At 40.4% G+C, this 16,281-nt stretch overlaps 1 protein-coding gene across 1 annotated transcript in view; it reads left to right on the top strand.

The window, feature by feature from the left end:
• PITPNC1 (phosphatidylinositol transfer protein cytoplasmic 1) overlaps positions 1–16,281 on the top strand; it is a 162,314-nt gene that overhangs the window by 75,383 nt on the left and 70,650 nt on the right. The window contains exon 2 of the mRNA XM_063293487.1: positions 3,124–3,272. Within this exon, the coding sequence (XP_063149557.1) occupies positions 3,124–3,272 (149 nt within the window). The remainder of the gene's footprint in view (positions 1–3,123; positions 3,273–16,281) is intronic.

Raw genomic sequence — 16,281 nt, forward strand, 5'->3', positions numbered from 1 at the left:
AATAAAACATCCCTACCTTGTGCCAAAATATTAAGACTTTATATGTGCATCAGTAACTTGAAGTGGGCTTAGAAACAATTTTGCATGAGCACAACTGAGCAAGTATTATAAGGCTGAGGGATCAGGACCTCGTAGTGGGCAGTGTACTGCATTCTATACTTCTAAAAACTTCCAGACCCTTTTCAAGGTTAGCCCAGATAGCCCTGTAAAATACAACCCGGGGCTGTTCAGTATTTAGGAACTTGGGATAGCTCCTAGCCTCTCCTCTCCATCACTTTCAGAGTTTGTTTTCATTATATATTACATATTCCCTGCAAACCAGATATTTTGAGCTATGTTCAGGATGAGTGGATTACACTGAACGCTTTTCATTTTCGGAGAGTACCATTTCTTTTTCATCATATGTTTCTGGTTGAATAGGCTTTGCAGAAGAACTACACAACCCTGCAAAGTGTATGTAAAAAGAGTGGAATCAATTTATACAGCACAGGTAATTATAGCTCTTTGGAGGGACTCTGGGCAATCCTGCCCCTTCACAACAGTGAGCTCCAGTATTTTCCAGATTTGTTTTGACAGCTCAGGGGCAATATTGATTGGTTGGTTGGTTGCCTAGCAATATCGCTCTTTCAGTCTCTTGGTTGTTGATATTCCCATGGCAAAAATGGCCTATCTTTTCCCAAGTTGCTGCTTTGATGCCCCCACCAAGCTGCTCTTGGCTTCATTGACCCTTTTTGTACCCAACAGAAAAGATATTGATGGTGTCTTCCTATCTGGTGAATAAATTGTGATTTAAATAATTAAATCCTACTGATTAGTCATTTAAATAATTTCCACCCTGCTAATAATTCACTGTTCTCTTATTCCTTATTAATACATTGATGTTCCTAAATGCAAAGTCCAGAAGAGTAGCAGTTTAGGACTATTGAAGCAGAAGCAACAACGAATTTTCTGACATACATTTCTGACGGCTAGAGTCTATTTCCTCAGCTCAGAGTTCCATTCTGTTTGGCATTTATGCGGTTAATGGTTGTGGATCAGTAAGGATTTTTTTCCCTCTCTAAGTTCTGTATGACGCACAACTCCAGCTGACAATTAGAAAATGCCTAGTAAAAAGGTCAGTCATATGAGGGAGAGATGGTGTTGTGGACAAAGTTCATCATTTGAAGTATTTTGCAAACGCCCCAAAATACATTGAGAGGTTCAAGCACCTAAAATTGATCAACGATCTCATTCTGTTTCTTGTGAGAAAATTTGAAATGTAGGCCTACTGTAAACCGGAGAGGTGGAATGATCCAAATACCCTCTGCTTGGATGTTTGTAAGCATTTTTGGACTGTTTTAGGCATTGCTGCTCTCCCTGGAACTAATGTAATCCAGGAAATGGTTATATTTTCCCATTTCTACTTTGTACCTTTCTTTCTTCAACATATTATCTACAGTGTTATGACTAGAGCAGCTTATCCCTATCTCTCCTTCGTGAAAGCACTGTCGGAAAGTCAAGGCCATAATCTTTTTCCCTTTCTTTTCTTTCCCGTTAGTTTTGGGATGGGGTGGGGGGGGAGTTTAGCGCTCTATTCTATAATATACAAGCTGGATCTCTGACGTAAAATTATTCTTGGCTGCTACAGAGGAAAGGCTGAGCTTTGGGAGCAATCTGACTTTATGCAGTTTTAAAGAGGAAAAGTATCTCCGCAAGTCAGAAGACTCACAGGCTTTTAAATATTATGCTATAAAAGTGGTCCTCTGGGGAATACCTTAATTATAATAAAATCCTTTATGCTCTTGTTAAGCACCACTTAAAAATAACAATGTAAATGTTAGTTCACAAGCCTAATGCTACAGTCAACACATTGGCTTTTTATAAAATTGAAGGCATAAGGATTGGGCTGTGGCGCTTTATTGTTGGTAATGACACAGTCCACGGTCTCAATTGTAGTACTTTGAGAAATGTGCATCTCAGAAGTTCCAGAATACATGCCTGATATATAGCTTGGGCTACTTACTCTGATTTAAATTGCAGGGTCTTCCTCTTCTCCATCCTTAGCAACTCCAGAACAGTTTTTCATATTGAAAATCACATTGCAATTTGACACTTGCCATTTTGTTTAGTGTGGTCTGACAATGCTAAACAAAATGGAAAACAACAAACTTTGAAAAATGCCCCGTTTGGTCACACAAATATTTACAGCTGTGTCTAATTCCAATAAACGGAATTCGTGTTACAGGACTAAAAAACTGTATTAAGAGATGTTTTTAACTCAAATTGAAATCCCACTCTGTTATGAGAACAGTTAAATACCACACTTAATATTTAGCTGGATGGTTTTTAACTGAAGTCCTCCCAAGAATTGCACTGGGTTTCACATAACTGCAAATGGTTCAATTAGTTTCACATGTTGTTTTGTTGTTGTAACTGTTATGAATCATTGGGAAACTTAGACTTCTATTTACGGATAGATTCAAAAGAATTTCCAAGACCCTTTGAAGATATCTTCAGTGTTTCATTATTTTATTTTTTCTTTAATATGATCTAAGCAAATTGCAATGCCCAGGTTAATACCTGGAGCCCATAAGAAAATCCCAGGGCTTCAGGCTATATGGAGAAGGCGGCAATGGCAAACCAGGTCCATATGGTTGCCAGAAAACTACAACTCAGTTTGCAGGAGATATTACTTGTGTAGTATGTCCCAACTAGACCAAACTTAATGGAGTAAGAAATATCAGATCTGGTACAGAACTGAGTTGACAAATGAGTAGTGATTTACACAATCCATGGAGCATTGTCACTTAGGGTTCAAAGCCTGTGTGTATATATGCAGCGGGTTGAAATGTTACTCCTCCCATATTCTTGGGACCATTCCATGTGGGGCAATTTACAGATGTAGAAACTAGTTCCATCATACTATAGTTTTGGCTAGATGGTTATCAAAGTTTTCTGAAGGGGCCTTTATATAGGATTCCTAAATACACAATTATGACAACAATCAGCTTTTAGCACTGCTAGTAGCTTCTATAATTAATTATTTTTAAATGTGCTACTCTCTGTGAAGAAACTTTCTTTATGGATTTTGCAAAAACAAACCCTAACCTCTAAAAATATTTTTTCCTTCTTTTTGCATTGCAGTACAGAATTGGACAGCTGTACATGATCAGTAAACATAGCCATGAGCAGAGTGATCGTGGAGAAGGTGTGGAAGTGGTACAGAATGAACCCTATGAAGATCCAAACTATGGGAACGGTCAGCTGACAGAAAAACGGGTCTATCTGAATAGGTAAAAATTCCTGTAAGCGTTCTGGCATTGCATCTCTTGTAATGCATATGCAGCTTTGGGAAGTAAGCTGTGGTTTTAGGCAGCTTTCACACATTGCACCAATCCTCAGTTTGTGGCTTTATGAGGCTCACACAGCAGGACACACCTGAGATTGCCCAGGACTCCTTCTTTAAATTAGAAATGTGTTTACTGGTTCAGAAAGGTGGCTGGTCACTTGCTTCTTCCATGTAAGAACTCTGAGGAAAGGAAGGTCTATGAAAATGAACAGATTCCTCTTATGTCAGGTATACCTACAGATACTTATGGGTTCATACGTTATGCTAAGCACAGAGTAGTGGAAAAGCAACTGAAATTATAAATAAAATTAAGCAAAATATATGTCCACCTGGAAAAAAACGCAGTTCGTGGTCTGGATCATCAGTGGGAATTCCTCCTGATCTACGCCTGTGCATTTCACAGGTTATACTTGTCAATATTTGTGCACGCTTGCATGAGCAAAAAAACCCTAATATCAAAGATTTAGGTCAGGGTGGTATGTGATCAAATTCCCATTGAAATCCATGACATTATGTAAATGTTTGAATATGGTTTCAGGGACTAATGTGAGAGTGATCATGCTAGGCTTTCTGCTTAAAAGGAATTGGAGATTAATTTGTTCATGTTTTCCATGCTTTTCACGCTCTTTAATGCATTAGATACAACAGAAGAGAAAATGACATTGCTATAACTGAGGCTGTACAAAGCAAATATGCCTGAAACTTCCAAATCAGTAACAAAAGCCTTTAGAGGGAGAAAAGTTGCTTTTAAAATAAAATTCCTTTTGACACCAAGGTCAAAGTCTGACCTTGTTTCCATTTGTTCAACATCAGCAACTTGGATAAAATCAGTCTGGCTCACAGCATACAAAGAACTGCTTACGCAGGGATATCAAACATAGCTTCATAAGAAATATATTTTAGTGAGCTTTTTGGTGCGCAAGATATCTTGGTAAAGAACAGTACCATTATGAATGACTGCTAACCTTGTGCATCACTGCCCCAAAGCAGCAAAATTAAGGATTTAATGAGTAAAATATTTTTTCTTGTCTGATACATTCTTAAACAAAGTCTCTGCATATTTTGTAAGAGACTTAAACCTTGTTATTTTTAGTGTCATTCGAGAGATATATTGTGCTTTCTAAAAATACATTGCTTAATCTACCACAGTCATTTGATTAGTGGTGGTCTAACTAAATATTGATGCTTTACTTACTTGCCTCTATGCCCAGGGTCCATTGACTTCTATTGAGCTTGTGACCTTGGTAACAGACATAGCAACTACGTGCCCATTACATCATGCAGTGCTGCCCTAGAATCTTGATACTTCTGACCTTTTGCAAGCAGAGCACTTGCGTTACCAGCTGTGTTCATGTTGAAAATTCTGTTGAGGCAAAATGTTTCTTGAGGCTCACCATAGCATCACCTTCAAACAAGAGCCAAATATGTTAATCAGCCTTGCACACAGATATCTCATTCCAAGCATGTCTACAAATGTATGCTAATCTGAATGAAGAAAGGTTAAACTGCAAATTAGGCGAGGCATCTGAAGACCATTGAGATCTGTGTTTCAGAGGGATTGTCAGAGTTTGCATAAGACTGGGTGCTTGATTTCTCTTTCATTGATATCAGTGGGACAACTAAGTACCAACCAAATTTAAGACTTACCTACCAGGCTGAAAGTTTGCCTCCAGCAGGCTTGGTCTTCCAGAAAGGGGGAGAAAGGACTTTGATCAAGAAAAGTATCAAGAAGAATGTATTTGGCCTAGTTCCTCACCCACAGATAATATCAGAAACAACTGCTTTAGAATCTAGCAAAGAAGAATCTGAAATGGCTAGTTGCATGTTAAAACAAAACATAGGCTTTGCTCAGTCAGACTTGCCAGACTCAAATGTATCAGGAACCTTAATCTTTGAGATTAGTGATGTGACAATTGCCTGTGATTCCACAGCAAGGTTTAGTTTCGTTCTTTGCTGACCGCACCTGGAGGTAAAGGAACTTGGGGGCAGCTTTCAGGGGGTAGGAAATTCAAGGACACCAATCAAAGACCTAATCAGGTGTCTTATAATTCAGTGGTTCTCTCCCAGTGTACCATTATAAACTGGTAATTTAAAACCTCACTGGTAGAACACCAATAAAAAGTAATTAAGATGGGCTGCCACCAGTCAGGCTGGACCTCTTCATATATTCCAATCTGCCCAACTGGAGGGGTTTTAGCCCTCTGTCAAAGAGTTTTCCCTTCAGCCCAGCCTTGAGAAAAATAGATAGGAAGATGCTTTAGATCTTCTTGTCCAAACTCCGGGAAATACAGAATTTATCGAGCTTTGTGGCAATCCTGTAACACAGGGAAAAGCTGTATAACCATGTGACCTTATGCACAAACAAGCGTTTAATAAGAAATTCTTTTATTAACCCAATTAAGCCAAATATTTAGGTCTAAAGAAAAGTTCATTGGGAATAGGAAGGCAACAGACACATACCCAGGATTTCAAATGAACTCCATATATAGTTACTGTTTACCTGAGCAGAATGGGTCTGAAAGACTGTATCCAGAGACCAGAGAAGAAGAAACAGACCTAAATGGCACAAAAGTGGTGGACCAATTCCAGCTCCTAGGAGCCACCTGACTGGGATACCAATAGAATGGTGGGTGAGGCACATGAGATTGTATCCATGGCAAATGCTTCGTTGGGATAAGAAGGAAACACCACCTTAACACTGATATGCAGAGTAGGATCAGCTGAAGGCAACATCATGAGGATACAGCAAGAGGAGGAGGAGTAGTTGTTATTACTGCCAGGGCAGTTTGTGTTGCAGTTAAGTGCAATTAAGGAAAGGTACTTTCTCACTTTTTAAGAATATTCACCGTTAAGCATCAAAACTATTCCAAGTTTGTCTTCTTTCTGAAGGACATTGCCCTCCAGCAGATGCCACTTACTTAACTATGCATGGTTCTGAGGGGAAATCAGCTAGCAAAGTAATTGAGCAAAGCTATTTCAAATGCTTCTTGGAGTATATAGTTTCCATCATTAGGTTTTGTCTGTATTTTAACCTGAGGAATCTATCTATACCTTAATATTTTCTCTATCCAAATCATAGCTGAGCAGAATCTAGCAACTTTAGAAGAAACTTCAACAAACTGCTCTGCTAGTAGAAAGCATTCAACTTCTGTTTCAGATCGACCTGCACATTTAGTGAAAAGGAGAGAAATTAACTCAGAGTGAAAAGGGTGGCTTAAGGAGCAGCATAACAAGACATGCAAGGCATGATGGCTTTGTCTGAACACAGACAGAAGCACCCTGAATACAGGATATTACTAAACCTCCCTTCCAACACCTTCAGGGTCACAACCTAAACCTTGCTGGTGTAAATGTCCTTCTGTGCAAGGTGGACAATATGTTAGAAATTAAGAAAAACAACTAAGAATGGTGAAAGGTCTACTACAGAGGCTCCATAACAATAGTTTGAAGCTTTGGATCTGTGGGTCTAAGTCCACAACTTGTTGTTTTGCCTTTAACATGGTTTCTTTGGACTAAGCATTAACAGGGTTTGGAGGCCACAGTAGGACAAATCAGAAGCTACAGATTTTTTGCAAGAGAAATTAGACTTGCCCAAAAGAATAGATTGGACCAGGGTCTCACCCCAGAACATTTTTTTCAGCCAGTATTTCAAGTGAGGCATTATCATGCACATGATAATAAAACAGCCCAGTTCTAGTCACAGAATTGCATTTGACACAGACTGAGGAATGCAAAGCCTTGTTCTTCTGAATTTTGACTTAATTGCTTTTGAGGCCATTATATCTTTATAGGCACAGAATGGATGCCATAGAGTGGGGAGCTTAGCACCTTTGCTCTAAATAATTTAGCTGCTGCAGGGGCAAAGTTATTATCACTGCAACTAAAGAATTTAATTATAATGTTCTAAGCCTTTGGGGCACATCTATTGTAATTTCTCGGATTTGTTGTTTCCAAGTGCTAGGAGATTGAAAGTGGATTGCTAAATATTTGAAAACCTTAGTCTGTTCAATTTGGACACTACTGATTTTTCAGTTACGATGGCATATTCATCTCTTATTGAATATGACTACCTTCATTGTAGAGTAATTGATTTCTAGGTTTTTTAGTATGGCAGAACGTTGCTAGTGCCTAGAGACTCTGCTGAAGGCCAACCTGGGTCAAGGTAAGAACGGTGGCACCTTCTGCATAAAGGAGGATGGAAATGGGTTTATGACCTAGCAATGGGAGGGGGCAGGGGCATATTCATATTTTGAGAGAGCCTGTACTATGGGATTGATATAATAGTTAAATAAGTAGGGCAAGGATACATCTCTATTTTGGTTCTCTAGAGTGGGTATAGGTATAGAAAGAATTTCATCACCAATGCACGTAGGTATTCTTATGGAATACCATAATTAGCCAGAGTAAATGGTGATCTATAGTTCTGGTTGCCAGTTTCTTGCATAACATCTCTCTCTAGGGATTAAATCAAATGCTATCTTCAGCTCAGTGAAGGCAGCACAGGGAATTTCTCATTGGCAAGTGCTGTGCTTTTCCAGTGGATGATATACTGTATGATGCATTGGTCAAAAGCTGATCCATTAAGCATGAGACTGGCTTGTTCCTTAGCTGGCACCTTCCCTTGGATAATCCAATCAAGGAATTTATTATGAAAGAATTTAGCACACACATTTACTTTAATAAGAAAATTAGCCAAAAGTTAGCTGGGCTGAACTTACTGCAGTTTTTAAAGTCTGGAATTGTTATAGATTGACCCCACTCTTTGTACTTCTGGAAGGAATGGTCAATATGGTAAGTAAGAATGCTAGCACAGGAGTCCACCATTCAGAACTGTATTTGAGGCATTCTGCAAGGGCTCAAGTCCATGCCCCACACAGCCCCAACAACTTTATAGTTTTTCAGATAAACAATGGGTTTTGGAAGTTTCTGCACTGATGACAGAAGGCCAGTCAGGGAGGGGATAGAAATCACCACTCACAAGGCCTGTATCACTAACTGTTACATTAAATAGCTCATGGAAGTGGCTGACTCATGCCTCAAGTGGGTTTAGAATCCTGGCCCCAGAACTGAATTGGAAACACCGGAAGTCAGGAGAGTTTTGTCCTTGGGCTGCTTGTATCAGTTTTTCCCAGTTGGCCAAGTACTGCTATCAGTTTCTTCCCCCCCCCCCCCCCGAAATCTCATCCCCAGTGCATGAGTGAGACAGGCTGAAGTCATCCTTAACTGTAGTCTGGCAGCAACCACAAGGTGTGTGAAAACTGTAATGGTTTGCCACATCTTATTTCAAAAGTGAAGTCAGGTGACCAATACTCAGAGTGTCAGTGTCAGTGTTACTGGCTGTTTAAGGCTGATGCAGGCATGCCCTGTCTCCACCATTCTCTGGTCAGCCATGTCTGCGGTCATTCGGCTACTGTCTCCCTGAATAGTGGACAGAGTGTTGTGCCTACAGTCCACTGGCACTGCACAATGTTGCTAAACTACCCAATCATTAGCACTGGTAGAGTGTAAGAAAGATGATCTTGACAGATAGTCCAGATCCTCTACCAGTGCAGCTAGCAGAAGAGCACGGCTAAGTCCAAAACAAGCAGACAGTGTATGTAAGCAGTTCAGGCAGACACCTCCCTAATTCACATGGATATAAAAAGGGGAGGAGGCCCAGCACAATCAGACTTGCAAGGTTCTGTTATTATCGCCACTTGCAGTAAAAGTAGTCTTAGCTTCCTATGGAGTTGATTCTTAGCCTGGTCAGCGTGGTGGGGTTGACAGTACTGTAAGTGGTTTCACTGGGTGGCCTTTGTGACCTTTACAAGGCTGACATTCCAAAGGGTGAAATAGTATAACAGGCTGAAATAACACAACAGTGGATTCTTTCCATTGCATCCAAGGTGTATTAAACCAAGGTCTGCTAAATTGATGGTTTACTATAGCTGGTTGCTGTTTAGTCTGCACTGATCCTGCTTAATATTGGTAGTGGTTGTGGTGTACTTTCTGTAATGAATAACTTAAAAATCAAGGCAAACATGGAAATGTGGCTTGGCAATTATTTATAGCAACAGTTCCAGAGAGTTTGCAATATCCCCTGTCATAACAATGGATGATTGGAAGGTTGAGTTGCTTAATATAAATGGATTAGGAACCATGATGAAAACATACAGAAGAAAATGTGGGGATTTTTTTTGTTCATGAATGAGAGTTGTGAATTAACATCTGTCACTAAGAAATCATTCAGTGTACATTGCAGCATACCACATGGCTGAAAGACCTGGTCTTTCTTTCCTCTCCTTCCCCCACCCCCCGTTACACATCTTTGCTTCTTCCCCTTCACCTACTTTTATAGTGTGGGGCTTGAGGAACAGTGCTGGAGAACTCAAGAACTTCTTCTTTGAGGTCATGCTGGCTCACTCTAGGAAAGGTACAGTAGTCCTCCTTTAGTGACTGCCTCGTTTAGTGACCATTCTGTTATGATGGTGATGAAAAAGTAACTTTGCAACTAGTCTTTGTGTTTATGACCCTCGAAGGTCTGCAAAACAAAGGAAAGCTGAATTAAGATTGTAAAATCATGTTGTTTTACTTGGCACCTGCTTTGCTTAACAACCAAGTTGCCAGTCCCAATGGTGGTTGTTAGATTCTGGATGTTGATTTTTTTTCTTTTGCTTTTTTAAGTAAAATACAGTTTTCTCTAATTTTAAAAATGTCATGCTTACAAGCATGCCAGATTACTGTTTTTAAAAAAATTGGAATATTTATTTATCACTAGTTTGGCAGTATTTTTAATTTAATTTATTTGTCGGTAAAATCAAATCACTCATGACAGAACCACCAGATTGCAAAACAAATCCAGGTGGTTCATAGATTATAATCACAGCACAATACAGTTGCAAATAAAACCTCATAACAAGGTAAAAATATTTTCTTAAAAACCCATTAGTCCTCCATAAAAGAATGCCCAACTCCGATTATTGCCCTGCTCATATAGATGACACAATCATTCCACAAAAGCCTTATGAAAACATATTGTTTTTACTGCTTTTCTGGAGGACTTTAGGTGGGGCTCACCTGTACCTCTCGTGATAGAGCTGGAATGGCTGTCAAGAAAGTCTGCCCCTGCCACCCCTAATTTCATGGAGAGGAGAAACCTGAGGCATCCTTTCCTATAGGATTGGAATCTTCAACTTGAAGAAGTCCTGGAGATACTTAGGAGCTAGACCATATAGGGTTTTATAGATTAACACCAGCACCCTGAATTATACCTGGAAACCTGTTGAAAGCCAATGCAGCACCCACAAAAACCATAATACATGAGTGTATCAGTTCTCACATCCAGTAGATGGGCTACCCCATTCTGTAGCAGTTGCAGTTTCTGAAAAGTTTCAAAGGCAGCCCCAGACAGACTGCATTGCAGTAGTCCAACTTCAAGGTGATAAGGGCCACCTCTGTCAAGTCCCATGTAGCTGGCAAACCAAGGGAGAGAGAACCACCAAATGTGAGGAAGGAATGCCAGTCAGTGGTAAAAACAATCTTGAAAACTAAGAGTATAGCCCCCACATCTGGGCTGTGTTGTCTCTTCACATATATTGAAATCTTCCTCCTCTTCCACTTGCTTCCCACAGTCTTTCATATCCTCCAAATAGGGCAACACTTGGCACAACAGGGGAAGCTAGGTAAAGGGTCCCCTGGCCAAATCTTTACCTGCTGATTCAGGTAGAGATTATTCCAGGAGAGCCCCCAAAGCATGGACCTGCATTTTCAGGGGAAGTGCAACCCATCCAGAGTCATGGAAAGATCTGGATGGCTATTGGATAAACAGAATCTCCATCTTGAAACTGGCAACTGACTGGAACTTCCCACTGAGGAAGCAGAACACCAGTAAAACAGTGCCACCCACTCCCAACCCTCTCAAGTGGTCCAAAAGGATACTATGGGTGATGGCATCAAACATTGCTGAAAGATCATGCAAAACCAGGAGGGCCACACTCCCTGCCATAGATCATCCACCAAAGCAACCAACTGAATTTCAGTTTCATGCCCAGCCCAGGACCAAAACCCAGCAGGAAGAGGTCCAGATAATGTATTTTCTCTAAGATTTTCTGGAAACCAAGTGGAAGTTGTCTGGTATGGTTGGATCAACAGAACGCTTCAGGAGTGAGTATACCAATGCCTCCTTCAAGGTAGCTGGCACAACTACCTCTCCTAAGGAAACATGTATCCCTTCTCAATTCCCAGGACTCTGTCCTGTTCAGACCATGCACCAGATTAATTCTCAATAAAACTCTTTATTAAGAACTATTTACAAGCAATAAGTCCTTAAGTAAGGAGACTGGAGTAATCAAGGCTAGACAATGTAACAAGGCAGCACTAGGTTCTATCTGGAAGGAAGACTGGACCCCACTGGAACACAAGGACTGGAGGCAGTAGATCTCAAACTGAAGTAAATCTGGAACAACACATCATGGAATGGCCAGCTGAACAGATCAGGATGCAAGCTACTATCAGCAAACTGAAGAACACGGAATCTCAGGCACAGGACTCAAACTCAGAGCAAGACTGGACTTGGCTGGAATCACCGGACTGGACTGGATCTCTGGAGAAGATGGGTAGGAGCTAGACTTGGCACTTAGCACTGGGCTAGACTCAGGTGGAAGCCCCAGACTGGGTTGGATTCTCTGGGCAAGAGACTTGAAGCAAGGCTTGGAACTCAGAACTTGACTCAACTTGGCTAGAAACCCCAGACTGGACTGGAATCGCTGGACAGGACACCTGGAACAAGGCCTGGAACTTGAAACTAGGCTGGACTTGGCTGGAAGCCCCAGACTCGTCTGGATTCGCCGGGCAGGAGACTTGGAGCAAGGCTTGGAACTCAGAACTAGGCTGGGTTCGGCTGGAAGCACTGTGTGTGCCACAAACTCAGATCCTGAGCAAGGCGAGCAACACTCCCCGAAATTCACAGGAGTTTGTGAAGAGCAGCTGTAGTAAACTGTTGATGGGCGGCGGCATGAAAAGCCCTCAGCTTGGTTGCTCTGCTGAAGGCAAGGTGAGCTCTCGAAGCTGGAGGCGCTGGCTGCCGGGCTTGGGTGACACTGGTTCCTCAAATGCAGTGGGCACAAAGATCCCTTCTTCAGAGTTCAAGGCTGGTGCTGCTTCTTTGTCGATCACAGACGCCACTTCTGATGTCGGTAGGGAATCTTCTTCCAAAGCTGCAGGTCTAGAGGATCGATTACCTCCAACAGCACGCTGTCTGCGCTGCTGCCTTTTATCCCATTCCTTGGCGCACTTGGAGTCTCCTGCAGCCAATCGGGCTGCCTTTCCCTTTGCGCGCTTTTCAGTGTGTCTCTGGCGCGCGCTGATTGGCGTATTCAAATCCCCCTCCGGTTTTCACCCAATCAGCGTCATGGCTTCTTCCCGCTCTGCTGAGTCATGCTGGAGTTTCATTTCTCCGACTCCAGCACGATAGGTTTCTAAACTCTGACTCGGAAAGTGAAACCGAATCCAAGTCAGAGGCAGGCCTGGTCCTGACAGACTCACATACTCCCTCACCTTCCAGAGAAGCCAGGTAGGGCGTGGAATCCAACATAAAAGGGGTAGGACTCCAATTCCTTGGAATCTTTAAGCCAAAACAAATCCCTACTCAGAATATATGAAAATTGTAGGACACTTAATGGATATAAAAAGTTCACAAATGGTTAACTGCACTACACAGAATGAAAATTGTCAAACATTTCCATATTTGTTGTGAATATTTTTTATTTTTATCCCACGTTTATTATTTAGTGTGCAGCTGTGCTATTTGGTTGTATAGTCAAGACCATTGAGATAAATGCCTTAAACTTGTCTGCACCTCAATTTTGCTATGTAGTTCTTAATGATTTGCAAACCTCCCTTCCCATCCAATACCTTACACAACAAACATTGAAATGTTGGCCTGAAATGATACACAGTGGAAGATATTAGATTATTACCAGCAAATTTTAATTTTAAGATACTTCCTATATTAAAACATTAATTCCCCCGTTCTCCATCACCCCTTTCAAATGCCTAGAAAAGCGTTAATTATATTTCATTACTTAGTACAGTTTCAACTGGAACCAGGTATTGAAAGCATTACTGTATGCTAAATGCATTGTTCCATTTCAATCAATTAAATTACTGAGGGTGTGAATTCCTTTGTATTCTGCAGGCACAGCCTATCAATTTCAATTGTAAGTCTGTTCAGTATATCCAGAGAATGTAAAGTTTCATTCCATCTTGCGTGAAACTCCCAAACCCACATGTTAATATTTTGTATTCACATTGCATTCAGTTTTAGATTGATTGTTTATGTGCCATCAAGTCAGTGTCGAATCTTAGCAGCCACATACTTTTTTTTCAGAATTAGATTGATTAAGCTTTATTAATTTATAAACTGCAAGCCAGCTTTTGTCCAGCTGGATACTAAGATTGTTCTTTTACCTAACCAAAAGTCTAGATCGGCAGCTTCAAGGTACGTAAGGAAAATCTGAGGTTGTTTCTTAGCAAGACTAGTCACGTTGGCCAAGATTTCTCAAAGACAGTTGACCCATCAAAACGGTTACAGATTAGTTAAAATGTAATCATTTGTGTATCTTAGATGTTATCTGCTTTGAGTAGTATTTCCAAGCAACTGAACCCCGAGAAGGCTTGATCTCAGTGCACCCAGAGGTCTCATGCCACACATGGGCCTCGAACTGAAGTCTTGATCATCCCTTATTTGAGATATTCTAGGCAGACTCTTCACCATTTCTGTATCTACTTTCACATTTCACTGTATTTATCTAATATTATGTCAACCTTTTACATTTTATAGTAGCTATTGTCTCCATTTTAGTCTAAATACATTTGTACAGTATATAGAAATATAGGGTTGTATCTAATTAACAGTTAAGTATTTAAATTCTTCCATGTATTTTAGATCTACCTTTGTATTTATGTCCTTCAATCTGCCCCCCACCCACACTCCTTTTTTTACTTTATGCAATCTGCTTACCTACTTCCCCGTCTTTTCCCTGTGCACTCTGTCCTTCCATCAAGGAACAGTATGTTAATTTAGTCACTAATTGTAATAAAAATATATGTATATTGGCAATCTATCTTGGTGACATCCTCACATTTGCAACCTAATTGACTTGGAACCAGAAATGTGAGAATTAAGGGGAATAATGGTACAAGAGACAAATACTGGCCAAGAAGTACAAAAATATTAATTGGGGGAATATTTGGGTACTACAGAAACCATCAGTTTCTCTTTTGTGCCAAAACAGGCACTGGGGAATATTTAAGAGAGATCTTATATATTGTTGCTAATTGCTGCCTGCCTTGTGCAGTTGTAAGAGAGTGTGCTGGGCAGCACTTGGCTGACCTTGTCTGGGATGAGAAGCTAAGCAAGGTTGGAACTAGGTTAGTACTTGAATGGGAGACCATTAGGGAATAATAGGTTTATAGGCTTGAGTAGGAAGTAAAAAAAAAAAAGGTGGAGGACATGATAAATTCCTGACGTACAATTCTGCACTTCTGTACAGAATACTGCATGGATGTATACATTAAGTTATCAGGAGCTGACCTGAAAGAGACTACCTTTTTTATCAGTACAGCAATGGAAACATTCAACTGAAGTATCCCATAAGTGTTTATTGTATAGCAGGAGTAGGCAAACTGGTGCCTTCCAGAGCATTTGAACATCAATTATGACCTAGCTAGCATATTCAGTGGTAAAGGATGGTGGGACTTGTAGTCTAAAATCTCGGAAGGCACCAGCTTTCATCTCTCTGTCGTGGTGCATGGGCCATTATTTTCTTGACTGATGCAGAAGGGTTCCTGTTCAGACAAGTATACACAAAAGGCATTGTGTGTGCGTGTGTGTGCGTGCGCAGAGATAGAGAGGGATAGTAATTATAGTTTATCAAGGAGGACAGACATATTGTAGTTTATATTGTAATTTATGTGTTTTAATTCTGATTGTAAACCACCCAGAGCCCCCTTTTTGGGGGAGATGGGCGGTGATGGAAATTTGAATATATATATATATATATATATATATATATATATATATATATATATAAATAAAAATAAAAGAACCTTGCTCTAGTGTAGTTCTTGGCTTGAGAAAAGAATCTGTAAGAGCCAGTGTGGTTAGAAAATTGGATTAGAACTTGGCAAACATGCCAAAAAGATTTAACTATGATATTAAGGGAGATGGATCTGCTATTACTTCCACTAATATCACCATCTTACATTTAGATGTATTTAAGATCACGAGTCAAAAAATCAGTGAAGTGATCAACATGAATGGTATTTTGAAAAGCTTATCAAATAAATATAAATACTCAATCATATACTGCCAAAATTACGATAGTGAAGAGGCGAAAGCAAACATTGACCAGAAGCAGAAATATTTTAATTGTAATCTCAATTTGTTTAAGCAGAGCACATGTGGGAAAGCCAAATAATTACCTTTCAAGTGGGAAGGCTCTGTACATTTGCCAAGTATGTAGCAATAAAGGCAGGTGCTGCAAAAAATGGAGAAGAGCTATCAAGGGAGAACAGGAAAAGTATATGAACCCTCCCCTCCTCTCGTCACTTTCCATGTACATTTGTGTAGTGGGAAACCTCTCTGTCCGTGGAGGCTCTCCCCACAAATGAAGACTGTATGGAGAATCTCCATAAATAGAGAGGATGACTGCCATATCTGGACTGCAAAATCCAGACACCCACTAGATGGCAGCAAAGAGGTACAGAAAATGAACTTTGCTGCCATCTAGTGGCTCTCTAATTTTTTGTAGGCAAGATATTGTAGCTGTGATAGCGGCCTTCTACATGGGGAAGGTAACAAGAGGAGAAGGGACTAGAATTCCTAAGCATATTTCCCAGGTAATATGCATAGTTTAACTCTTAGCACACAGTAATCAGGCATAAATTTCTATTTGCCTTCCAGGCCTGTACAC

The sequence above is a fragment of the Candoia aspera genome, chromosome 2, assembly GCF_035149785.1.
Source record: "Candoia aspera isolate rCanAsp1 chromosome 2, rCanAsp1.hap2, whole genome shotgun sequence".
NCBI lineage: Eukaryota > Metazoa > Chordata > Lepidosauria > Squamata > Boidae > Candoia > Candoia aspera.